This window comes from Pantherophis guttatus, chromosome 1 (genome assembly GCF_059756535.1).
Source record: "Pantherophis guttatus breed Tessera chromosome 1, ASM5975653v1, whole genome shotgun sequence".
Classification (NCBI taxonomy): domain Eukaryota; kingdom Metazoa; phylum Chordata; class Lepidosauria; order Squamata; family Colubridae; genus Pantherophis; species Pantherophis guttatus.
In genome coordinates this window covers 346,220,758-346,247,692 of record NC_142063.1, presented here as the reverse complement: position 1 = coordinate 346,247,692, position 26,935 = coordinate 346,220,758, and the positions used below count along the sequence as shown (strand labels likewise).

The 26,935-nt window shown below is 48.2% G+C and overlaps 1 protein-coding gene across 6 annotated transcripts in view; it reads right to left on the bottom strand.

Annotated features, from left to right (window-relative positions):
* NCOR1 (nuclear receptor corepressor 1) overlaps positions 1–26,935 on the bottom strand; it is a 181,303-nt gene that overhangs the window by 49,112 nt on the left and 105,256 nt on the right. For all 6 annotated transcript variants that reach the window (XM_087890260.1, XM_087890272.1, XM_087890258.1 and 3 more), the window contains exons 20-26: positions 23,137–23,692; positions 17,940–18,069; positions 16,422–16,611; positions 10,493–10,666; positions 8,188–8,348; positions 2,962–3,076; positions 1,625–1,729 (exon numbers count right to left, since the gene is read on the bottom strand). In XM_087890260.1, coding sequence (XP_087746386.1) covers positions 1,625–1,729; positions 2,962–3,076; positions 8,188–8,348; positions 10,493–10,666; positions 16,422–16,611; positions 17,940–18,069; positions 23,137–23,692 — 1,431 coding nt within the window. The remainder of the gene's footprint in view (positions 1–1,624; positions 1,730–2,961; positions 3,077–8,187; positions 8,349–10,492; positions 10,667–16,421; positions 16,612–17,939; positions 18,070–23,136; positions 23,693–26,935) is intronic.

Below are 26,935 nucleotides of genomic sequence, written 5' to 3'. Positions count from 1 at the left end.
ACCCAGATGGTTGGGAGCAAGAGGCTGACTCTGTAAACCGCTTAGACTGTAAAAGCACTGTGAAGCAGTATATAAGTGCCATTGCTTCGGAAGGGAGGGAGGGAGGGAATCAATCAATCAATCAAGGAAGGAAGGAAAGAAGGAAGGAAGGAAGGAAGGAAGAAAGGAAGGAAGGAAGATGAGAAGGAAAGGAAATGAGAAGGGAGGGAAACAAGTAGAAGGAAGGAAGGAAAGAAGGAAGAAAGGAAGGAAGGAAGGAAGGAATATGAGAAGGAAAGGAAATGAGAAGGGAGGAAAACAAGCGGAAGGAAGGAAGGAAAGAAGGAAGGAAAACAAGCAGAAGGAAGTAAGTCGTGGCAGCACAGTTGTTATAACGCAGTATTGCAGGCTAACTCTGCCCACATCCAGGAAGTTCAATCCTGACTGGCTCAAGGTTGACTCAGCTTTCCATCCCTTCTGAGGTGGGTCAAATGAGGACCCAGATGGTTGGGGGCAAGAGGCTGACTCTGTAAACCGCTTAGAGAGGGCTGTAAAAGCACTGTGAAGCGGTATATGAGTCCTAAGGGCTTTTGCTAGCTCTACATGTCCACCGATGGCTGACAGTCTGTCTATTGTGCCTTGGTGGAGCAGCGGACTAAAGTGCTGTTAAGTAGCACCAGCTGCCTGCAATTACTGCGAGTTCAAATCTCACCAGGCTCAAGGTTGACTCAGCCTTCCATCCTTCCGAGGTAGGTAAAATGAGGACCCGGATTGTGGGGGCAATAAACTGACTTTGTATTAAAAAAAAAGAACACCGCTTAGGGGGGGCCCGAAAGCCCTACTAAGCAGGTATATACAAAAGTATGAAGGCTATTGCTTAACGCATTGTAAGCCACCTCGAGTCTCCGGAGAAGGGCGGCATATAAATCAAACTAATAATTTATTTATTTATTTATTTTATTAAATTTTTATACCGCTCTTCTCCTGCTGGACTCAGGGCGGTGCACAGCCTAGAATAAAAAAACATCCCAATACAAAATTTAAAATTTTAAAAGAATTAAACAAATTTTGGCCCAAAATTTAAAACCTCCCGACTAAAATCCATTTACAATTAAAAATATCTAAAGGGGGGGGGGATTAAGCCAGCCCAGCTTGATGAAATAAGAAAGTTTTGAGGGCACGGCGAAAAGCACGGAGATCTGGTACCCTACGTATCTCCGGGGGCAGGTTGTTCCAGAGGGCAGGAGCTGCCACAGAGAAGGCCCTCTCCCTGGGGGTCGCCAGCTGACATTGCCTGGCTGACGGCACCCTGAGGAGTCCCTCTCTGTGGAAGCAAACTGGCCGGTGGGAGGCTATCGGCGGCAGAAGGCGGTCCCGTTAAGTACCCAGGCCCGATGCTGAATAAATATTGAGAAACCTCAGCCCCACCCACGCCGACAGAGCAAGCCATTCTGCATAAACGGAGAGCAAACCCCGCTTCCTTCTAGCCCTGATGATGTAACCTAGTTGGGTAAAGGGACAGCTGCAGGAAAACAACCCAGCTCGGAGAGCACCGCGGACCCTACGGAACAGGACGTACTGAAGAGACGGACTCAAGACGATCTCAAGAACGCACATTTTCTTCCTTAATTCAAGCTCGGCTTACCTCGGACGACTCCCTCGTGCTGAGCTCTTACCAACAGGCCTTCGGGCTGTTGTGAATTTTGGCTCCGGGGTGAAAATTCCTCTTGCTTGATGTAGGGCAGGGAAACTTCAAAGAAAGCAAGGAGATGTTTTAAGATACACGCCACTGGCTTCCAAACTATTTCATCCCACACAGCCTCAGAGTATCCATCATAGAATAACCAGAGTTGGAAGGGATCTTGGAGGTCTTCTAGTCCAACCTCCTGCTCAGGCAGGAAACCCTACAGCACGCATATGTAAGTTGGATCTTGGCTTAGGGGTCCCATTTTCCTAACCACTAACCCCCAATTCTAAAACCCAGGCCTGCCCAGAAACCCATTTAAGAGCCACGGGGGGTGCAGTGGTCAGAATGCAGCATTGCAGGCTAAACTCTGCCCACAGCCAGGAAGTTCGATCCTGACCGGCTCAAGCTTGACTCAGCCTTCCGTCCTTCCGAGGTCGGTCAATTGAGGACCCAGATTGTTGAGGGCAAAATGCTGACTTTGTAAACTCTTAAAGCACGGTGAAGCGGTATATAAGTCTAATTTCTATTGCTATTCCTTCCTTCCTTTCCTTCTTTCTCCCCCTCCCTTTTCTCCTTCCTTCCTTCCTTCCTTCCTTCCTTCCTTCCTTCCTTCCTTCCTTCCTTCCTTCCTTCCTTCCTTCCTTCCTTCCTTCCTTCCCTGTTTTCTTGCCATGATGATGCAGTGGTTAGAATGCAGTATTGCAGGCTGATTATGCCCACAGCCAGGAGTTCGATCCTGACCGGCTCACGTTTGACTCAGCCATCCGTCCTTCCGAGGTCAGTAAAATGAGGACCCAGATTGTTGGGGGGCAAGAGGCTGACTTTGTAAACCACTCGGAAAATACGTAAAGCACTATAGGACAATATCTAAGTGTAAATGCTATTGCTTCCTTCCTTCTCTTTTTCTCCCTTCGTTCCTTCCTTCCTTCCTTCCTTCCTTTCCTTGCCATGATGGCGCAGTGGTTGGAATGCCGTATTAAAGGCTGACTCTGCCCACAGCCAGGGGTTCAGTCCTGACCAGTTCAAGGTTGACTCAGCCTTCCATCCTTCCGAGGTGGGTCAAATGAGGACCCAGATTGTTGGGGGCAAGAGGCTGACTCTGTAAACCACTTAGAGAAGGCTGTAAAAGCCCTGTGAAGCGGTATATAAGTCCAAATGCTATTGCTGTTGCTATCTTTCCATCTTAAGACCATCACTCACATCTAACTGGTCTTTTGAAGGCCAAGGAGCCCGCTTTTCTGCACACCTGCGTAGAAGCCAAGGCCGTGTCCGTCCTCGTCTCCTCAGTTATTTACCTGACTTGGAATCCTGCTGCCTTGGCAGGCCGAGCGAAATGGAGCCTCCAGGTGGTTTGGCTGGTTCCTGGCCGTAAGAGCTCTGACTGTGAGACAGGTAAGTGCCCGGTGTCCCCTACGAGTGGGAGGAAAAGCACATTTTGAGAGGTGAGATAATTACGTGCCGGGACAGGCTGCAGCTGGGATGAATGCACCTGCGATCCTGGTGGTAGGGCGACGGAGAAATCCCGCAGGTGGGCTGAATATGGAACGGGTCGCAAGTTACCCTGGAGGCAGCGCAGGTGTGACCCGCTTCGTTTCTAGGGGTGGGCGTGTGGGCTGCTGGTCAGGTGGGCTGGGAACTCTGCTGTTTGAAATACAGCGTGTGCTGGAGACACCAGTTTTGGTACAGACTATCTATACGAAGAGCAATCTGAATTCTCCATGCCTATCTATCTGTCAATCTGTCTTTCTTCCCTCCATCTATTTATCTATATTTATGTCTGTCTGTCTATATCTATCTATCTATCTCTCTATCTCTCTATCTATCTATCTATCATCTATCTAACAATCATCTGTCTGTCTATCTATCTATCAATCAATCATCTGCCTGCCTATCATCTATCCATCTATCATCTCTGTCAATCAATCCGTATTTATCTATCATCTTCTCTCTCTCTCTTGTTTATCTATATAATTATCTATCTATCATCTATGTACCTACTGTCTGTCTATCTATCATAATTATCATCCTTTTCTGTGTCTGTGTCAGTCACTCAGTCTATCTCTATTTATCTATCTTCTATCAGTTGTATCTCTCTGTTTATATTTATCTGTCTCTATTTATCTATTTATCTATCATCTATCAATCAATCATCATATATCAATCGATCTATCAATCATCTGCCTATCTATCTATCTATCTATCTATCTATCTATCTATCTATCTATCTATCTATCTATCTATCTATCTCTATTTATCTATCTATCATCTATCTCTTCTATCAATCAATCATCTGCCTGACTATCATCTATTCATCTATCATCTCCGTCAGTCAATCTGTATTTATCTATCATCTTCTCTCTCTCTCTCTCTCTCTCTCGTTTATCTATATATTTATCTATTTGTCTATCATCTATGTACCTACTGTCTCTATTTATTGTCATCATTATCATCCTTCTCTGTGTGTGTGTCAGTCACTCAGTCTATCTCTATTTAACTATCTTCTATCTATCAATTGTATCTCTCTGTTGGCAGTCTGTTTATATATTTCTCTCTCTCTCTCTCTCTCCATCCATCCATCCATCCATCCAATTAATTTAAGAACCTCCCATCTCTCTCAAAAAGCGGCGTACAATAAAACATTAAAAGCAAAAACCAGTATATAAAATTTAAAGTAACAAGGGATGTTTAAAATTCGTGAAAAGGCAGTGGGAACGCTTTCAGGGCCCTCCCCATTACTGGCACTCACCAAATCCCACGGCCATTAATTAAGGACCCTCCCAGCCCCCAGCCTCGATAAAATAAAAAAGCTGCCTCTTCTTCAATTGCCCTCCCTCCCGCATTTCTCCCCCCCATCTGTGCCCTTTTGGCTCTGCCAGGCGACAAGCAGCCCCCACACCTGCAAGGGCTCAGGGACTTCTTGGCGCACCTCGGCTGTGGGGCTGCACGCAACCCTCGACTCGCGGCACAAGCTGAAGCCTCAGCTGCCCCAGCCCAGCAGCTTAACGCAAAGCTACAGTGTCCCGGGATGCCCCGGTCATGGTCGGGCTCACCGCAGGGACTCCAAGGCCAGTGAGGCCCTGCCCTCGGCCACCCCAGCTGACCTCTTTGCTCCCGCTGCGGATAAGACCTGGCCTGCCCCTTTTGCGAGGCAGCTGGGTTTTGCAAGGAAATTACTGGGTGTGAACTTGGGGGGGGGGAATTGTGCGGCCAGCAGCTGCCTTGCAAAGGTGGCACGCTGGGTCAGGTGAGCCGGGATGGCAGGGCACACACAGGTCAGGGTGCCCAAGGGGCACGCAGGTAGTCCTCGGCTTATAACCACTCATTTAGGGACTGAAGTTACGACGGGACTGAAGAAAAATTGACCGGTGACCGTTTTCCACACTTAGGACCGTGGTTGCAGCATCCCCGTGGTCAGAAGTCGGGACACTTGGCGACTAACTCGTAGCTATGACGGTTGCAGCGTTGTTTCCCCCCCCGGGGTCATGTGATCCCCTTTTGCAACCTCCTTACAGGCAAAGTCAAAGGAGGAAGCCGGATTCACTTAACAACCAGGTGACTAATTGAACAACTGCAGGGATTCGCTTAAAAACTGTGGTGGGAAAGGTCGTAAAATAGGGCAAAACTCATTTAATTAATGTCTCACTTCGTAACATAACTTTTGGGCTCAATTGCGGTCATTAAGTCGAGGACCACCTGTATGGATTCTCTTTCTCTCCCCTCCCACCTGTGTCTCCATCTTTATATCTACCTCTATCATATATAAATTTAAATATAAAATAAATAAATAAATAAATAAATCTCTATTTATCTGTATCTCTCCATCTCTCTCTCCCTCCCACTCCATCTCTCTTTCTCTCTCACCGTCTTCTCTCTCTCTCCCTCCCCCCCTCTCTCTTCTCTCTCCATCTCTCCCTTCTCTCTCTGTCTCTCTCTCTCTCACACAGGGGTGAAATGCTCCCGGTTCGGACCGGATCGCCCGATCCGGTAGCGATGGAGGCGGGTGAACCGGTAGCAAAAATCCCTGCCCCCCCCATGCCCAGCTGAGCCGCACAATCATCAGAAGCTTTTTTTTTTACTTTTAAAAGCATTTTTTTCTACAACCTCTTTGGCCGAAAAAATGCTTTTAAAAGTTAAAAAAAAAAGCCTCTGATGATCGTGCAGCTCAGCTGGGATCGTCAAAGGCTTTTAAAAGAAAAAAACCCTATTTTTCTTTTGAATGCCTCTGACGATCCAAGCTGAGTTTTTAAAAAAGCCTCTGCCGATCAGGCAACTCAGCTGGGATCGTCAAAGCCTTTTGAAAGCATTTTTTTTACAACCTCTTCGCCGAAGAGGTGGTAGAAAAAATGGTTTTAAAAGTAAAAAATAAAAATAAATATTGGCCACGCCCACCCAGTCACATTACCCCCACCCCCACCAAGCCACGCCCACAGAACCGGTAGTAACGAATTTTAGATTTCACCCCTGCTCTCTCACCTTCCCAGCCGGCTTCCGACAAGCAAAGCCAAGGAAGGAAGCCAGATTTGCTTAATGACTGCACGGTTCACTTAACAATTGTGGAAAATGTTGTCAAAATGAGGCAAAACTCACTTCACAGAAATCTCACTTAGCAACAAGAAATTTTGGTCCTAAGTCGAGGACTACCTGCAGAGGGAAGGAGAGAGTTGGGGGGGGAGGCGGGGAGAGTTAAAGCATCCCTGTGGTTGTTAAGTGTGGGGCGGCTGCCAAGCAGAGAAATTTCGCCCCCAAGACTGCAGGGGCAATGAGGTCCCTTTATCAAGCGCCATCGTGACTTCCAATGGTAGCAGAATGAATGGTCGTAAGTCAAAGACTACCTACGATAGTGGCCAAAATTGTGGAAACCTTTTGGGAAAAGTGTATTTTTTAAAACTAGCTAATAACACCATTTTTTTTTTTTAGAGTAGTACCATAAAATTATATATCGATGGAAAGATAATTGAATCAAGAATGTAATGCAATAGCTTTTAGGAAGCATTTGCTATTAGAATAGCAGTTATAGTAGAAAGAAGAAAAGTGAAACACATAGAAAAAAACGAGATATGCAAAAAATGATCCCCATGTCAGTTAATCCTTAGTTGGGTAACTTTTAGCATGAATGATGGCCTTACAACGTCTTCCCATGGAGGGAACCAAGTCTTTGAGTTCTGCAACTGTTCTAATGTGAAACCAAGATGGAATGATGGCTTCTATTAACTGGGTTTAATATTAATATTAATATTAGCAGGGTCGCTTCTGACTAACAAGCTTCTGATTGTGATGGCGCCTACCCTCTGGAACAATCTACCCCCAGAGATACGAGTGATCCCAGACCTCCGGACTTAAAACCTATTTCTTTCAGTTAGCCGGGCTGGCCTGATTTTATATTGGTTTTTAAAAATTGATACTGATTTTAATTGAAATGTTTTAAATTATGGGCCAAGCTTTATTTAATTATTTTAAAACTATTTTAACTTTTGTGTACAAATGTTTTATTCTTGGCTGTTCACCGCCCTGAGTTCGAAAGGAGAAGGGCGGTATAGAAATTTAAATAATAAATAAATAACAGGTTCCTTTAGCTGGCTCCATAGATTTTCCATTGGGTTAGAGCCTTGGTAGTACAGTGGTCTAAAGCACGCTGTTATTAAGACCAGCTGCCTGCAATTACTGCGAGTTCAAATCTCCCCAGGCTCAAGGTTGACTCAGCCTTCCATCCTTTCTAAGGTGGGTGAAATGAGGACCCAGATTGTGGGGGCAATAAGCTGACTTTGTATAAAATATATACAAAAGTAGGAAGGCTATTGCTTAACGCATTGTAAGCCGCCCTGAGTCTCCGGAGAAGGGCGGCATATAAATCAATTTTTTTTAAAAAATCTATCTATCATCTATCAGTCTGTCTGTCTATCTATCTATGTATCTATCTATCTATCCATCTATCCATCTATCATCTATATCTATTTATCTATCTATCATCTATACCTATCTATCCATCCATCCATACATACAGACAGACAGACAGACAAAGGCCTGTAGTACAATGGACTAAAGCACACTGTTATTAACAACTGCTGCTTGCAATTACTGCAGGTTCAAATCTCGCCAGGCTCAAGGTTGACTCAGCCTTCCATCCTTTCTAAGGAAGGTAAATTGGGGACCCAGATTGTGGGGGCAATAAGCTGACTTTGTATAAATATACAAAAGTAGGAAGGCTATTGCTTAACGCATTGTAAGCCGCCCTGAGTCTCCGGAGAAGGGCGGCATATAAATCAAATTAAAAAAAAAAAAAAAAAAGATCTGGGCTATTCCCAGGCTATTCCAGCAGTGGAATAGGATTCTCTTGAAACTCCAAAAAAAAAAAAAAAAAAAGTGGTGTGATTAGCCATCAAACCTCAAAAAATACAACTTTTCCCCCCCAAAAAAAGGTTTCCACAATTTTGTCCACGACTGCTTTCCATTCAACCTGGAGCTTCTGGGACCAGAGATGACCGACCGAAGCAAATCGTATTTCTTTTCTCTCTTCTGCTTACTTGCGAAATGGAGCCTCCCATGATGAAGGAGGGCTTCTCGGAAGGCAGCACCGTCTTGGAGGAGGGGATCAGAGGTGGGGGCGGCCGGGTGGGCCGGGTAGGCGGGGGCCGGACCCCTTCCGGGAGATTGGTGATGACTTGATGGGGAGCTGGCTGCAGGACTTGGGAGAAAGTAAAACAGACGGAGGATAAATTAGCGACAGAAGAGAATTATCGGGAGCTGAGGGTTGAACTATAGTGGGCCTTGATGCTCTCCGAGCTGGGTGGGTTTTCTTGCAGACGTTTCGTGACCCAACTAGGTAATATCATCAGTGCTAGAAGGGGGGGGGTTGTGGAGAGGAGGAGGAGGAGGAGGAGGAAGGACTGTAGGGTCCTTGGTGCTCTCTGAGGTTGGAGATTTTCTTGCAGACGTTTCATGACCCAGTTAGGTAACATCATCAGTGCTACAAGGGAGGGGGGTTTGTGGAGAGGAGGAGGAGGAGGAGGAGGAGGAGGAGGAGGAGGAAGGACGGACTGTGGGGTCCTTGATGCTCTCCGAGGTTGGTAGTTTTCTTGCAGACGTTTCATGACCCAACTAGGTAACTGTCAGGTTTCGAGGTCGTCTCAAATAAATTGCATTTTAAACAAAGTCTTTGATGAAAAAAACTCCCATTTATTAAGCACGGCATTCTAACTCCGTCTCCATCGTAGCCAACACTGACTTCCTGACCCAAAACCCTCCCTTTCCTTTCCCCACTCCCCTCACTCATTGGCCATCTTCCAAGTCACTCTACCCCTAATCTACCGCTCCAGCTCAAAGGAATTTCCCCCCTCCCATCCCATCTCCTAGGGGAGATTATCTCCAGGGAAAAGAAGTAGGTGAAAAGTCAAACGTCCCTTTCCAGACGCCTCCACTTCTCCTTCTTATGTCAGCACTAGAGTAAAGGCAGCTTGAAGTGCTGACAGTAACATCATCAGTGCTAGAAGGGAGGGGGGTTTGTGGAGAGGAGGAGGAGGAGGAAGAAGAGAAGGAGGAAGAGGTGAAAGAGGAGGAGGAGGACTGTGGGGTCCTTGGTGCTTTCTAAGCTTGGCTGTTTCTTGCAGACGTTTCATGACCCACCTAGGTAACATCATCAGTGCTAGAAGGGAGGGGGGTTTGCTCCCTGTTGATATGCAGTGGCTAAATTTTAATTTAATTTAATTTAATTTAATTTAATTTATTGCATTTCTATGCCGCCCAACTCCCAAGGGACTCTGCAAACAACAGCCTAATCAAGGAATTACCATGAAGAAAAGGACACTCCAATCAATGCCCATATATCAAGCCACTTGTATAAAAACAGACCAAACCCCCCTCTCTTCTAGCACTGATGATGTTACCTAGTTGGGTCATGAAATGTTCGCTAGAAAACATCCAATCTCAGAGAGCACCAAGGACCCCACAGTCCTCCTCCTCCTCCTCTTCTTCCTCCTCCACAAACCCCTCTCCTTTCTAGCTCTGATAATGTTACCTAGCTAGTTAATGAAACATCTCTGTGAAAATAAGCTCAGAGAGCACCAAAGACCCCGCATATGTCTTCCTCCTCCTCTTCCTCTTCACAAAACACTGGAAGTTTTAAAGAAGATGTTGGAGGTTGGATTTTAATTGGTTTTAAATGTGGGATTTTAAATTTGGGGGTTTTATAATTGAGCCAATTATTTAATAATTTTATTTTTAAATTTTGTTTGTCTTTGTGCTTTTAATCAGGCTGTACACCGCCCTGAGTCCTTCGGGAGAAGGGCGGTATAGAAATAAAATTATTATTATTATTATTATTATTATTATTATTATTATTATTATTATTGTTGTTGTTGTTGTTGTTGTTGTTGTTGTTGTTGTTGTTGTTGTTGTTGTTATTATTATTATTATTATTATTATTATTATTATTATTATTATTATTACCATTTGTCTGAAGCGGTGTAGGGTTTCCTGCCTAAGCAGGGGGTTGGACTAGAAGACCTCCAAGATCCCTTCCAACTCTGTTATTCTAAATTCTAAAAAAACCCTTTCTTTTAGCACTGGTGATGTTACCTAACTGGGTACTGAAACGTCTGCAAAAAAAAAACCAACCAAGGTTAGAGAGCAACGGGGACCCCACCGTCCTCCCTCTCCTCTCCGCAAACCCTTCTATCCCTGATGACACTAGCTAGCTGGGTCATGAAACATCTGCAAGAAAACCACCCAGCTGAGAGAGCACTAAGGATCCCGAATTGCGACTCCCCGGCCACTACCACTCCTCGTCCCCCAAAAGCAGCCGAGGGAAGCGGAAGGGCGCGAGAATTTTACCTGGAGGGACACTGTAACGGGCGGCATTCATGTCCGGCTGGGGCGAAGCCTTGTTCATGTCCCGGGGTGAGAGGCGGTAAGGCGAGCCCGATCGGGCCGCTGCGTTTTGCATCTGGGCTTCCTGATCCATGGCCCTTTTGACATCGGCGTAAGGCATGTAGGCGACTGTCTTTGCTGGCAAGAGGAAAGGAAGAGAATCGGTTAACAAGCAAGAAACAGAATTTTTATTTTTATTTAATTCACGTCCTTAGGAGTGGTGCAGTGGCTTTGAGGTGGAGCTCTCGAACTCACGATCAGGAGGCTGTGAAGTTCGATCCTAGGTAGAGGCAGATACCGTATTTTCCGGCGTATAAGACGACCCCCAAATTTTCCTGTTAAAATATAGGGTTTGGGCTATACTCACCGTATAAGACTACCCCTCTTCCAACGCACACCAAATAAAAATTAAAAAACATCAACTGGCTCACCCACAATGTAAAAGCAGCTGTGCTAGACCCACAATGGCCCCTGCAACAAGCAGGAACCTCCCACAGCCACAAAAAGCCCAAAAAAACCCAACTTTCACACTTTACACACACACAACACAACACAACACAACACAACACAACTGGCTCGCCCACAATGTAAAAGCAGCTGTGCTAGACCCAAAATGGCCCCTGCAACAAGCAGGAACCTCACACAGCCACAAAAAGCCCCCCCAAAAAACAACTTTCACACTTTACACACACACAACACAACACAACACAACTGGCTCACCCACAATGTAAAAGTAGCTGTGCTAGACCCCAAATGGCCCCTGCAACAAGCAGGAACCTCACACAGCCACAAAAAGCCCCCCAAAAAACAACTTTCACACTTTACACACACACAACACAACACAACACAACACAACTGGCTCGCCCACAATGTAAAAGTAGCTGTGCTAGACCCAAAATGGCCCCTGCAACAAGCAGGAACCTCACACAGCCACAAAAAGCCCCCCAAAAAACAAACTTTCACACTTTACACACACACAACACAACACAACACAACTGGCTCGCCCACAATGTAAAAGCAGCTGTGCTAGACCCCAAATGGCCCCTGCAACAAGCAGGAACCTCACACAGCCACAAAAAGCCCCCCAAAAAACAACTTTCACACTTTACACACACACAACACAACACAACACAACACAACTGGCTCACCCACAATGTAAAAGTAGCTGTGCTAGACCCAAAATGGCCCCTGCAACAAGCAAGAACCTCACACAGCCACAAAAAGCCCCCCAAAAAACAACTTTCACACTTTACACACACACAACACAACATAACACAACTGGCTCGCCCACAATGTAAAAGCAGCTGTGCTAGACCCAAAATGGCCCCTGCAACAAGCAGGAACCTCACACAGCCACAAAAAGCCCCCCAAAAAAACAACTTTCACACTTTACACACACACAACACAACACAACACAACACAACACAACACAACTGGCTCGCCCACAATGTAAAAAGCAGCTGTGCTAGACCCCAAATGGCCCCTGCAACAAGCAGGAACCTCACACAGCCACAAAACCCCCCAAAAAAACCCAACTCTCACACTTTACACACATAAAATTCCACATACAGCTTTGTGAGATTTTTTGTGTTTGTGTAGTTAGAGTGAAACACTACAGAAACACACTAAATCTCAGAAAGCTGCACAAATATTATTTTATTTTATTTTTATTTTTATATGAAAACTAAATTTAAAACTTCCTAAACTTTAAATGGCTAGGTCTAAAAAAAGAACAACTAAAAAAAAAAAACCCAATTAACTTTTTTTTTTAAAGCTCCCAAAGGGGGAAAAAACTTACCCAATAGAACAGGGGTCTCCAACCTTGGCCACTTTAAGACTTGTAGACTTCAACTCCCAGAATTCCTCAGCCAGCTTTGCTTTGCTGGCTGAGGAATTCTGGGAGTTGAAGTCCTGCTTGATTGCAGGCAGGGAGGGGCTTGCTGATGCAATGGATTGCAGGCAAGGGAAGCAAGGCAAGCGTTGCGACTAGCAGCTAAGGGAAGCAAGCTGGAGGGGGAAAACTTTTTCCCTTCTCCATGGCTCCGGCGATCCCAGCTGAGTTGCCTGATTAGCGGATCGTCAGAGCTTGGATCGTCAGAGCCTTTCGGGCTGGTCTGCCTGGTTACAGGAGAACAACCCCCGGCGTGTAAGACGACCCCCGACTTTTGAGAAGATTTTCATGTGTTAAAAAGTCGTCTTATACGCCGGAAAATACGGTATTTCTCTCTCTGGGCACAATGAGAATATATCTGTTGAAAAAAAAACCTCCGCCCTGGCGACAGGAAAGGCATCCGGCCAGTAAACACTCAGCTCATTCAGTTGCCCAGACTTCACCCCGCAAGGGATGATGGGGTCATTAAAAGATGATTTAAGCGACCATTCGAAGTTACAATGACCCTGAAAAAAGTGACTTAAGATCTATCCTCACACTTATGACCGTCACAGCGTTCCCAGGATTGGTGTGGTGGCCTGAGTGGTGCGGTGGCCTAGAGATGGAGCTCTCGAACTCACGATCAGGAGGCTATGAGTTCGATCCTAGGTAAAGGCAGATATTTCTCTCTCTCTGGACACGATGAGAATATATCTGCTGAACAAAACTTTGCATTGGCAACAGGAAAGGCAGCCGGCCATGAAAATACTCAGCTCCATTCAAGTAAACACTCAGCTCCATTCAGTTGCCCAGACTCCACCCTCCACAGGATTATTGTGTCGTTAAAGAAGGAGGAGGATTTAATTCACGTCCTTAAAACGATGAACTCCAAAAAAGAAAGGGAAAAAAAAAGATAAAACAAAACAACAAACCTAAATGAGATATTTAAAAATGTACACAGGAAACAAAGAAAAAAGAACACTCCACAGGCAGTCCTCGTCTTACGACCGCATTTCAGCCCAACGTTTCTGTTGCTAAGCGAGACAGCTGTTAAGCGAGTTTTGCCCGATTTTATGACCCATTTCATAAAAAAACAGGTAGTCCTCGACTTGCAACACTTCGTTTAGTGACCGTTCAAAGTTACAATGGCGCTGAAAAAAGCGACCAGTGACCGTTTTTCACACTTACGACCGATGTTAACATCCCCGTTAACAAATATGATCAAAATTCAGACCCTCGGCAACTGACTCATATTTACGACCGTCGTTGTGTCCTAAGGTCACGGGATCCCCTTTTGCGAACATCTGACGAGCAAAATCGATGGGGAAGCCGGATTCACTTAATGACCATCTGACTTACAGTTATCAAGGGCGGCAATTCACTTTACGGCAAGGCAGGTCGTAAAATGGGGCCAAACTCACTTAACAAACGTCTCCCTGAACAAGAGAAATGTTCGGCTCATTTGTGGTCGTAAGTCGAGGACTACCTGTACACGCCAGCTGCCGAGTGCAGTCGTAACTCGGGACTCGACTACTTCAAAACGTGACGAGATCGGCGTTGGACACATTTCGAAGCAAAGGTCTTTCTCCCAGCACTTACCCCCCCCATGCTACAACGGTCGTTAAGTGTGAAAAACACTCCTAAGTCACTTTTCACAGTGCTGGGGTCACTTTCCAACAGTCACTAAATGAATGGTTGTAAGTCGAGGACTAACGGGCAGGCAAAAACAGGCACGACGAGCAAACGGCAATGCCACCCTTGATTTACGCCGGAGGAGCCGAAAACCTCTGCAGTGATGCCCGATTCCAAACATGGTTTAAGGGCCCCGTTGGCAGGCAGCAAACCGAGTTGTATTTTTAGAACAGCTTCGTTCCTTGTTGGGCCTCCCTGGTTTCGGCCTTGGCACAACGCCGGCTGGATTTTCCTGGCACGTGCCCTCGGCCTGCCCGGTTTCTCAGGCTCCCCCAGGGAAACTTAGAGCCGGTTGTTCGACTGGAGTCAAACAGCTGGCAAGGCTGCAAATCAAACCTCAGGCCCCGTCTCCATCTGGCTGCAGGGTTTGGACCGATGCCCAGGCCAAGAGGCAGCCGTGGAAGGAAGCCCGGGAGAGAAACGTGTGGGACGGGCTGGCTGGGGGATTCTGGGAGTGGAAGTCCTCCCCTCTTAAAGCATTGCTGGCTGGGGGATTCTGGGAGTGGAAGTCCACCCCTCTTAAAGCATGGCTGGCTGGGGGATTCTGGGAGTGGAAGTCCACCCCTCTTAAAGCATGGCTGGCTGGGGGATTCTGGGAGTGGAAGTCCACCCCTCTTAAAGCATTCTGGCTGGGGGATTCTGGGAGTGGAAGTCCTCCCCTCTTAAAGGATGCTGGCTGGGGGATTCTGGGAGTGGAAGTCCACCCCTCTTAAAGCATGCTGGCTGGGGAATTCTGGGAGTGGAAGTCCTCCCCTCTTAAAGCATGCTGGCTGGGGGATTCTGGGAGTGGAAGTCCTCCCCTCTTAAAGCATGGCTGGCTGGGGGATTCTGGGAGTGGAAGTCCATCCCTCTTAAAGCATTCTGGCTGGGGGATTCTGGGAGTGGAAGTCCATCCCTCTTAAAGCATTCTGGATGGGGGATTCTGGGAGTGGAAGTCCATCCCTCTTAAAGCATTCTGGCTGGAGGATTCGGGGAGTGGAAGTCCTCCCCTCTTAAAGCATAGCTGGCTGGAGGATTCTGGGAGTGGAAGCCCACCCCTCTTAAACCATTGCTGGCTGGGGGATTCTGGGAGTGGAAGTCCACCCCTCTTAAAGCATAGCTGGCTGGAGGATTCTGGGAGTGGAAGTCCTCCCCTCTTAAAGCATAGCTGGCTGGAGGATTCTGGGAGTGGAAGCCCACCCCTCTTAAACCATTGCTGGCTGGGGGATTCTGGGAGTGGAAGTCCACCCCTCTTAAAGCATAGCTGGCTGGAGGATTCTGGGAGTGGAAGTCCTCCCCTCTTAAAGCATAGCTGGCTGGAGGATTCTGGGAGTGGAAGCCCACCCCTCTTAAACCATTGCTGGCTGGGGGATTCTGGGAGTGGAAGTCCTCCCCTCTTAAAGCATAGCTGGCTGGAGGATTCTGGGAGTGGAAGTCCTCCCCTCTTAAAGCATAGCTGGCTGGAGGATTCTGGGAGTGGAAGCCCACCCCTCTTAAACCATTGCTGGCTGGGGGATTCTGGGAGTGGAAGTCCTCCCCTCTTAAAGCATAGCTGGCTGGAGGATTCTGGGAGTGGAAGTCCTCCCCTCTTAAAGCATTCTGGCTGGAGGATTCTGGAAGTGGAAGTCCTCCCCTCTTAAAGCATTCTGGCTGGAGGATTCTGGGAGTGGAAGTCCTGCCCTCTTAAAGCATTGCTGGCTGGGGGATTCTGGGAGTGGAAGTCCACCCCTCTTAAAGCATTCTGGCTGGGGGATTCTGGGAATGGAAGTCCTGCCCTCTTAAAGCATTGCTGGCTGGGGGATTCTGGGAGTGGAAGTCCACCCCTCTTAAAGCATTCTGGCTGGAGGATTCTGGGAGTGGAAGTCCTGCCCTCTTAAAGCATTGCTGGCTGGGGGATTCTGGGAGTGGAAGTCCACCCCTCTTAAAGCATTCTGGCTGGAGGATTCTGGGAGTGGAAGTCCTGCCCTCTTAAAGCATTGCTGGCTGGGGAATTCTGGGAGTGGAAGTCCACCCCTCTTAAAGCATTCTGGCTGGGGGATTCTGGGAGTTGAAGTCCACTCATCTTAAAGCATGCTGGCTGGGGGATTCTGGGAGTGGAAGTCCACCCCTCTTAAAGGATGCTGGCTGGGGGATTCTGGGAGTTGAAGTCCAACCCTCTTCAATTTGCCAAGCCTAAGCAACAGTGCCTTAGCAATTTTTTGACATGTTCCCAACCTTTGATTTTATGGATCACACAGCAAGAGATGGCAGAGGCTGCCCCTGAGTCAGAGACTCAGCCAGGATCAGCGCAAAGCAGCTTCCCACAATGCCTTCAGGTAGAGTGTGGGGGTGGGTGTGTTTCCCTTCACCTACCATCCCACTCGATGTTCGGGCTCTTCGAAGAGCCGCAGGGACTGGAGGCCCTGCGGAAATCCACCTCCATCTGCTCTTGCCTCTGGCGCTGCTGTTCCTCCAAGACGCTGGACTTGTGCATAGCCTTGATGTGCTGATGGAGGAGCGTGTAGCCACTGGTGGGGAAGCCGGGGATCATGGGCAGCCGTTCCTGGAGGACGACAGGGGATAAACCCAGTCAATAAAATCCTTAAGGACTGGTAGTCCTCGCCCTACGACCCACAATTTGGGTCGAGAACCCTCCATGTTTAAAGAAGGCAGTTAGCTTTTAAGTGAGCTGCTCCCAATTTTGCGACCTTCTTTGTTACGGTTGCAAAGCGAATCCCTCCCGTTGCTAAGTGAATCATGTGGTCGTTAAGCGAGTCCGGCCTCCTCCACTGACTTTGTTTCTCGGAAACTAGCCGGGGGGGGGGGGATATCACGTGACCCCCAGGATACGGCGACCCCGTCATAAAGGTGAACCGGTTGCCAAGCCCCCAAATTTTGATCATGTGACCATGGGGATTCTACAGCGCGAGGGTCCTAGGTAACTTTGTTCAATTCGGTTGCAATTTTGAATGGTTGTTAAATGAATGGTTGTAAGTCGAGGACTATTGGTGTATCGTCAGGAAAATCAGACATGCTGGCTGGGGAATTCTGGGAACTGAAGTCCTCAGCCTTAATTTATGCTGGCTGGGAGATTCTGGGAGTTGAAGCCCACTCCTCTTAAAGCACATTGGCTGGGGGATTCTGGGAGTGGAAGTCCACCCCTCTTAAAGCAGGCTGACTGGGGAATTCTGGGAAGTGAAACCCACCCCTCTTAAAGGAGGCTGGCTGGGGAATTCTGGGAGTGGAAGCCCACCCCTCTTAAAGCAGGCTGGCTGGGGGATTCTGGGAGTGGAAGTCCATCCCTCTTAAAGCATGGCTGGCTGGGGAATTCTGGGAGTGGAAGTCCACCCCTCTTAAAGCAGGCTGGCTGGGGAATTCTGGGAGTGGAAGTCCTCCCCTCTTAAAGCATGGCTGGCTGGGGGATTCTGGGAGTGGAATGCCACCCCTCTTAAAGCAGGCTGGCTGGGGGATTCTGGGAGTGGAATGCCACCCGTCTTAAAGCAGGCTGGCTGGGGAATTCTGGGAGTGGAAGTCCTCCCCTCTTAAAGCATGGCTGGCTGGGGGATTCTGGGAGTGGAAGCCCACCCCTCTTAAAGCAGGCTGGCTGGGGGATTCTGGGAGTGGAAGTCCACCCATCTTCAAGCATATTGGTTGGGGAATTCTGGGAAGTGAAGCACACTTATTTTAAAGCATGCTGGCCGGGGGTTTCTGGGAGTTGAAGTCTACCCATTATAAACTATACCAGCTGGGGAATTCTGGGAGTGGAAGTCCGCCCCTCTTAAATTTGCCATGGCTGAGAAACAAGTCAATTAGGCAAGGCCTCTGCTCTCGATCTTTTTCGAGGCTTAAGAAGAAAGGGGAAGACACAGTTCCCATCTGTCCAGCAATTACCATGGGTGGTATGATGGCTGCCCGGTGCTGAAGCTGCTGCAAATCCATCGGTCCTTGTTTAATCGCAGATGATACCAGCAGGGGTCCGGTGGGATTTAACAGGGAAGGCTTGGAGTCCATTGTAAAGATCCTGGAGGAAGAAGGAAAAAAATACCCTCAGAATTATTCTATGTAAAGAGGAAATGAAATATTCTATAAAGAGGAAACTAGCACTGAGCATGTTCCCTAGTTGGGTCATGAAACGTCTGCAAGAAAGCCACCAAGCTTGGAGAGCAGCAAGGACCCCAACTTCCCTCCTCCTCCACTCTACTACCTCCCCTTCCTTCTAGCACTGATGGTGTTACTTAGTTGGGTCAAGAAACGTCTACAAGAAAACATCTAAGCTCAGAGAGCACCAAGAATCCCACAGTCATCCTCCTCCTCCCCTTCCTTCCTTCCTTCCTTCTAGCACTGATGGTGTTACTTAGTTGGGTCAAGAAACGTCTACAAGAAAACATCCAAGCTCAGAGAGCACCAAGAACCCCACAGTCATCCTCCTCCTCCCCTTCCTTCCTTCCTTCCTTCCTTCCTTCCTTCCTTCCTTCCTTCCTTCCTTCCTTCCTTCTAGCACTGATGGTGTTACTTAGTTGGGTCAAGAAACGTCTACAAGAAAACATCCAAGCTCAGAGAGCAGCAAGGACCCAACAGTTCTTCTCCTCCTCCTCTTCCTCTTGCACTCCAACTCCCTTCTAGCACTGATGACATTACCTAGCTGGGTAATAAGACGTCTGCAAGAAAACAACCAAGTTCAGAGAGCACCAAGGGCCCTTCCTTTCAACCCTGAGCTACTAATATTCTCCTTTTAGAGGAAACATCTATTAAAAAAACAGTCGTAAACCCCAATGGCCTAAACTGCCTGACAACCAATGAATTCGCCAGGAGAGAACTGGGGCACGTCAGGAACTTCAAAAAAAAATTAATATAGATATTTAAGAAATTCTTGGAAGGGAGCAATTCAGTTCTCCGTCCCACGAATTGTTATGCCACTGTATCTGAGTTGGGCGGCCTTAAAAAAAAATCTATTAAATAAATAAACAGATAAAGAAAACAAGTACTGGTACACCTTGACTTACAGCCGCAAATTTTGGCTGCTAAGCGAGATATTTGTTAAGTGAATCTTGTCCCCATTCTACGACCTTGCTTGCCACGGTTATTAAATGAATCGCTGCGGCTGTTAAATTAGGAACCTGGTTGTTAAGTGAATCTGGCTTCCCCGTTGATTTTGCTCGTCAGGAGGTCACAAAAAGCGATCACGTGACACCCCCCCCGGGGACACTGCGACCGTCATAAGTACGAGTCAGTTGCCAAGCATTGGAACGTTGATCATTTATTTATTTATTTATTTGATTTGATTTGTATGCCGCCCTACCTCCATAGGACTCGGGGCGGTCACATGAACGTAGGGATGCTGCAATGGTCGTAAGTGTGAAAAATGGTCCCAAATCGCTTTTTCGGCACCGTTGTAACTTTGAAGGGTCGCTATTTTTCACACTTACGACCGTGGCAGCATCCCCGCGGCCATGGGATCAAACTTCAGATGCTTGGCCGCCGATTCATCTTTACGACGGTCGGAGTCATGCGACCCCTTTCTGCGTCTTTCTGACGAGCAGAGTCAACTGGGGAGGACAGATTCAGTTAACGACTGGGTCGCTAACTTAGCGGATGCAGCGATTCACTTGACAACAAAGAGAGGTCGTTAAAAAGGGAATAAAAGCCACTTAATCAATGTCTCATTGGTCAGCAGCAGAAATTTGGGGCTCGGCCGTGGTTGTAAGTCGAGGATTACCTGTGTGTGGTCGGTGTGATTGTTGTTATTGCCGGGGGGGGGGGTTTGTATGTCTCTAAGCTCCCCGGACTCATCAACTGGGCAGCCGTATCAATTTTCTTAAATAGATAAATACCTATTTGCAAATGGCCAGAAAAAGGAGAAGTAGGCAGGGAGGTTCCCTCCCCCGCTTCCTCTGCTTTTCTTTAAAGAGATGCCTTTTGTGGGTCAGGGAGTACACAACCACACCCCACATAACAGCCACCCAAGCGACACTAATCTCTCTGTTCTGGACAGCTGAGTGCAAACAAACCGATTGCGGTTTAGATCTTTGCAGGAAAAGGGTCTTCCCCCTGCAAAGCTGGAGGGAGGGAGGGAGAGAGAGAGAGAAAAGAAAGGAAGGAAGGAAGGAGAAAGAAAGAAGAGAAAGAGAAGAGAAAGAGGGAAAGACAGAGAAGAGACAGACACACACAGAGAGAAAGAGACAGAGAGACAGAAAGAGAAAGAGAAAAAAGAGAGAGAAAGAAAGAAAAACAGGGAGACAGAAAGACAGAGAAAAAGAAACACACACAGAGAGAAAATAGAGAAAGAAAGAGAAAAAGAAAAGAAAGAAAAGAGAAAGAGAAGACAGAGGGGGAGAGAGAGAGAGAAAAGAGGAATACATAAAAAAGAAAGAGAAAATCAGGGAAAGAGAGAAAGAAACAGAGAGAAAGAGAAAGAGAGAGAAACAGAAAGAAAAAGACAGAAGGGAGAAAGAGAGAGAGAAAAGAAAGAAAGAAAGAAAAAAGAAAGAAAGAATGAAAGGAGAAAGAAGAGAAAGAGGGAAAGACTGAGAGGAAGCCACACACAGAGAGAAAGATACAAAGAGAGAGAAGAGAAAGAGAAAAAGACAAAGGAGAGAGAGACAGAGAAAAAAACGAGAGAAAAAGAAAGAAAAACAGGGAGAGAAAGAGAAACAGGGAAGGAGAGAGAGAGAAAAAAAACAAGAGAGAAAAGAGAAAGAGAAGAGAGTGGGAGAGAGAAAAAAGACAGAGAGAAGAAAAAGAAAGAGAAAAACGGGGAGAGAGAGAGAAAAAAAAGAGGAAGACAGAGAAAAAAGAAAGAGAAAATCAGGGAGAGAAAGAGAGAAAGAGAAGAGAAACAGAGAGAAAGAAAAAGACAGAAGAGAGAGAGAAAGAGAGAAAGAGAGAGAGAGAGGGAGAGGGAGAAGAGAGGGAAAGGCTGCACTTGCAAATACCCTTTTCCAACAACACACACAAACACACACAGAGAGAGATTAGAGGAAAGGTGGGGGGAAAGGCAGTAACTTGATCCCTCTGACATTTAGCAAGGCCAGAGGAAACTTTCCATTACACACACACCGCCCTCCTTGCGCACCACCGCGGTGGCCACGGAACGTGGGGAAGCCAACAAGAGCGGGTGGGACGTCCGCAGAAGAAGACGACAGCCACTCGGGCGCCCTACAAGGCCGGGGTGGTGGCAAGCCCACTTAGACAATCTAAACAATCGGAATAACAGAGCGGGAAGGGACCTTGGAGGTCTTCTAGTCCAACCCCCTGCCGAAGCAGGACGCCCTATGCCCATGATGGCGAGCTCCTATGGCACGCGTGCTGGAAGTGGCATGCAGAGCTTTCTCTCCGGGCATGCCAGCCGTCGCCCGTTGGTCTTCTGGGTTCTGGCGCGCACGGGCACGCTGGCCAGCTGGTTGCGCGTGTGCGAGCACCGGAAACCAGAAGAGCAATTCCTTCCGTGGCGCACAAGCTCGTGCCGGGAAGCTGAGCTTCTGATTTCCGGCCTGCGTATGTGCACCGGCCAGCTGGTCTTCTGGTCAGTGCCAGAAACCAGAAGCTCAACTGGAAGGACCGGAAGGAAGGAAGGAAGGGAGGGAGAGAGGGAAACAAGGAGAAGGAAGGAAGGAAGGAAGGGGAAGAAGGAACAAACGAACGAACGGAAGGAAGGGAGAGAGGGAGGGAGGGAAACAAGGAGAAGGAAGGAAGGAAGGCAGAAAGGGGAAGAAGGAAGGAAAGGGAAGAAGGAAGGAAAGGGAAGAAGGAAGGAAGATGAGAAGGAAAGGAAATGAGAAGGAAGGAAAGGAGAAGAAGAAAGAAGGAAGGAAGGGAAACAAGGAGAAAGAAGGGAGGGAGGGGAAGAAGGAAGGGAGGGAGGGAAACAAGGTCGAAAGAAGGGAGGGAGGGAGGGGAAGAAGGAAGGGAGGGAGGGAAGTAAACAAGGAATAGGAAGGAAGGAAGGCAGAAAGGGGAAGAAGGAAGGAAGGAAAACAAGGGGAAGGAAGATGAGAAGGAAAAAAATGAGAAGGAAGGGAAACAAGGAGAAGGAAGGAAAAAGGAAGGAAGGGAAAGAAGGAAGGAAGATGAGAAGGAAAGGAAATGAGAAGGAAGGGAAACAAGAAGGAAGGAAGGGAAACAAGGAGTAAGGAAGAAGGAAGGAAAAGGGAAACAAGGAGAAGGAAGGAAAGAAGGAAGGAAGGAAGATGAGAAGGAAGGGAAACAAGGAGAAGGAAGGAAGGAAGGAAAGAAGGAAGGAAGGAAGGAAGATGAGAAGGAAAGGAAATGAGAAGGAAGGGAAACAAGGAGAAGGAAGGAAGGGAAACAAGGAGTAAGGAAGAAGGAAGGAAAAGGGAAACAAGGAGAAGGAAGGAAAGAAGGAAGGAAGGAAGATGAGAAGGAAAGGAAATGAGAAGGAAGGGAAACAAGGAAAAGGATGGAAGGAAGGAAAGAAGGAAGGAAGGAAGATGAGAAGGAAAGGAAATGAGAAGGAAGGGAAACAAGGAGAAGGAAGGAAGGGAAACAAGGAGTAAGGAAGAAGGAAGGAAAAGGGAAACAAGGAGAAGGAAGGAAAGAAGGAAGGAAGATGAGAAGGAAAGGAAATGAGAAGGAAGGGAAACAAGGAGAAGGAAGGAAAGAAGGAAGGAAGGAAGATGAGAAGGAAAGGAAATGAGAAGGAAGGGAAACAAGGAGAAGGAAGGAAGGGGAAGAAGGAAGAACAGAAGGAAGCAAGGAAAGAAAGAAGGAAGGAAGGAAGGAAAGAAGGAAGGAAAACAAGCAGAAGGAAGTAAGTCATGATGGCGCAGTGGTCAAAATGCAGTATTGCAGGCTAAACTCTGCCCACTGCCAGGAAGTTCGATCCTGACCAGCTCAAGATTGTCTCAGCCTTCCATCCTTCCGAGGTGGGTCAAATGAGGACCCAGATGGTTGTGGGGCAAGAGGCTGACTCTGCAAAGCGCTTAGGGAGGGCTGTGAAAGCCCTGTGAAGCGATATATATTAGTCTAAGGGCTATTGCTCATGGGGTGGCCATCGGTCAGCAAGAATACGGACAGGTGAGTTTCTGGAATGGAGAAACAAGAGCGCCTCCCACTGGGCCCGGGACCTCACCTCTGCCTCTCGGGCTCCCCGTCCACCTCTTCATCGGCACTGCAAGTGGCGCTGGAGTCGTTGTCCGAGCTGGGTTCCATCCTCTGGACGCTGGCCGGGTGGCTCGAGCCGAAGTCCCCTCCATCCGGCTCCAGCTTCTCCTTCGGCCCGTCCTCGTCCCTCTCCTTGACCTCGTTCTCCAACTTGACCTGAATGTCTAAGGGCGGCTTGGTGTCCATCTCTACGGGCTCCAGTTTGGTCCCCGCAGCCAGATTGAGGACGGGCTTGGTGTCCACCAGGGAGATGCTGCTCTCCGTCTCCATCAGCTCCTCCACTTCGGATTTGGCTTCTTGTTTGACCTGAAGCTCGGCGCCTTCGCTCTCGGGCGCCTTCGTGCCGGGGGTGGCCGAGGGAGGGGAAGCGCTGGGGGCCGGTTTGATGGCAGAGTCCTGCTCAGCCGCCGCCTCGGTGGTGATCTGGGAAGAGCTGCTGTCCGGTGGGGCGTCCTCTAAAGGTTTCGAAGTCTCCGTCGGAGAAGGAGACGGGGCGCTTTCCGTATCGGAGCTGTTTTCGGCACCTGGAAAGCAGAGGTGGGTTTTTCAGCAGGTTCTGAGCAGTTCTGGAGAACCGGTGGCGGAAATTTTGAGTAGTTTGGAGAAGCGGTAGTAAAAATTCTAACTGGCCCCGCCCCCATCTATTCTCTGTCTCCCGAGTCCCAGCTGATCGGGAGGAAATGGGGATTTTGCAGTATCCTTCCCCCGGATTGAGGAGGGAATGGGGATTTTACAGTATCTTTCTCCTGGATTGGGGAGGAAATGGGAATTTTACAGTATCCTTCCCCTAGATTGGGGTGGGAATGGGGATTTTGCAGTAACCTTTCCCTGGATTGGGATGGGAATGGGGATTTTGCAGTAACCTTCCCCTGGATTGGGAATGGGGATTTTGCAGTAACCTTCCCTTGGATTGGGGTGGGAATGGGGATTTTGCAGTAACCTTCCCCTGGATTGGGGAGGGAATGGGGATTTTACAGTATCCTTCCCCTGGATTCGGGAGGGAATGGGGATTTTACAGTAATCTTCCCCCGGATTGGGGTGGGAATGGAGATTTTACAGTATCCTTTTCCTGGATTGGGAGGGGAATGTGGATTTTACAGTATCCTTCCCCTGGATTGGGGTGGAAATGGGGATTTTGCAGTAACCTTCCCCTGGTTTGGGCTGGGAATGGGGATTTTGCAATATCCTTCTCCCAGGAGTGGGGTGGGAATGGGGATTTTGCAGTATCCTTCCTCTGGAGGTGGATGGGAATGGGGATTTTGCAATATTCTACCCCTGCCACGCCCACCAAGTCACACCACGCCCGCCACGCCATTCCCACAGAACCGGTGATAAAAAAAAAAATTGGATTTCACCACTGGAGAGAAGCAACCTAGAACTAAGGAGAAATTTCCTGATAGCGAGAACAATTAATCAGCGAAACAACTTGTCTCCAGAAGTTGTAAATGCTTCAAGAAGAAGAGATTGGACAACCAATTGTCTGAAATGGTATAGGCTTTTCTGCTTATGTATGGGGTTGGACTAGAAGACCTCCGAGGTCCCTTCCAACCAGAGGTGGGTTTCAGCAGGTTCTGAGCAGTTCTGGAGAACCGGTAGCGGAAATTTTGAGTAGTTCCGAGAACCGGTAGTAAAAATTCTGTCGGGCCCCGCCCCATCTATTCTCTGCCTCTCGAGTCCCAGCTGATCGGGAGGAAATGGGGATTTTGCAGTATCCTTCCCCTGGATTGGGGAGGGAATGGGGATTTTACAGTATCCTTCCCCTGGATTGGGGAGGGAATGGGGATTTTGCAGTATCCTTCCCCTGGATTGGGGAGGGAATGGGGATTTTACAGTATCCTTCCACTGGATTGGGGAGGGAATGGGGATTTTGCAGTAACCTTCCCCTGGATTGGGGAGGGAATGTGGATTTTACAGTATCCTTCCCCTGGATTGGGGTGGGAATGGGGATTTTGCAGTAACCTTCCCCTGGATTGAGGTGGGAATGGGGATTTTGCATTAACCTTCCCCTGGATTGGGGTGGGAATGGGGATTTTACAGTATCCTTCCCCTGGATTGAGGTGGGAATGGAGATTTTACAGTATCCTTTTCCTGGATTGGGGAGGGAATGTGGATTTTACAGTATCCTTCCCCTGGATTGGGGTGGAAATGGGGATTTTGCAGTAACCTTCCCCTGGATTGGGGTGGGAATGGGGATTTTACAGTATCCTTCCCCTGGATTGAGGTGGGAATGGAGATTTTACAGTATCCTTTTCCTGGATTGGGGAGGGAATGTGGATTTTACAGTATCCTTCCCCTGGATTGGGGTGGAAATGGGGATTTTGCAGTAACCTTCCCCTGGTTTGGGCTGGGAATGGGGATTTTGCAATATCCTTCTCCTGGAGTGGGGTGGGAATGGGGATTTTGCAGTAACCTTCCCCCGGATTGGGGAGGGAATGGGGATTTTACAGTATCCTTCCCCTGGATTGGGGGGGAAATGGGGATTTTGCAGTAACCTTCCCCTGGTTTGGGCTGGGAATGGGGATTTTGCAATATCCTTCTCCTGGAGTGGGGTGGGAATGGGGATTTTGCAGTAACCTTCCCCCGGATTGGGGTGGGAATGGGGATTTTGCAGTAACCTTTCCCTGGATTGGGGTGGGAATGGGGATTTTGCAGGATCCTTCCCCTGGAGTGGGGTGGGAATGGAGATTTTACAGCATCCTTCCCCTGCCACGCCCACCAAGCCAAACCCACCGAACCGATAGTAAAAAAAGTTTTGAAACCCACCACCGCTGGAAAGGCATTAGGTTGAGCGTAAGCACAGGAAAGGATAACCAAATAACAGGATTGGAAGGGACCTTGGAGGTTTTCTAGTCCAACCCCCTGCAAAAGCAGGAGACCTTATTGTTCACCCGTGACGGAAAACCTATGGCAGGTGTGCCACAGCTGGCACGCAGAGTCCTCTCTGTGGGCACGCGAGCCGTCGCCCAGCTCATGTCCACTGCGCATGGGTACTCGTGCCTCCCACCGGCCAGATGATTTTCAGAATGCACAGGAGGTGGGGTGCATGCGGGAGACGTGTGTGAATGCACGGGGGTCATGTGCATGCACGGGGGAAGGGGGGAGCGTTGGAGGGGAGTGGCACATGCATTCCAGTAGTGCAGAAATGAGCCCATTTCTGGCCTCCGGAGGACCTCCAGAGCCCAGGGAGGCCGGTTTCCCCCTCCTGGAGGCTCAAGAAAAGCCTCTGAAGCCTGGGGAGGGCAAACATGCCTCCCTTGCTGTAGTGCAGGTTGCTAAAATTTTTAAACCCTTCCCCTCCCCTACACCCATGTGTAGGAGTGGTGGTGTGGGTGTCGCGTGTGCATGCGTGGGGGGGGGGTGCGTGCATGCGTGGGGGGCGCGCGCATTGCATTATGGGTGATGGCAAGTACGTGCCGTTTGGGCACCCAAAGAGAAAACAGGTTAGCCATCACTGCTGTACACCATTTCAGACAAATTATTGTCCACTCTCTTCTTGAAAACTTCCAGTGATGAAGAACCCATAACTTCTGAAGGCAAACCCTTTCACTGATTATAATAGAATCAGAGAAAGGGACCTTGGAGGTCTTCTAGTCCAACCCCCTGCTCAGGCAGGAGACCTGATACCAAATGGTTGTCCGATCTCTTCTTAAGAACTTCCAGTGTTGGAGAATTCACAACTTCTGGAGGCAAGTAGTTCCACTGATTAATTGTTCTCACTGTCAGGAAATTCCTCCTTAATTCTAGATTGCTTCTCCCCTTTTATTAGT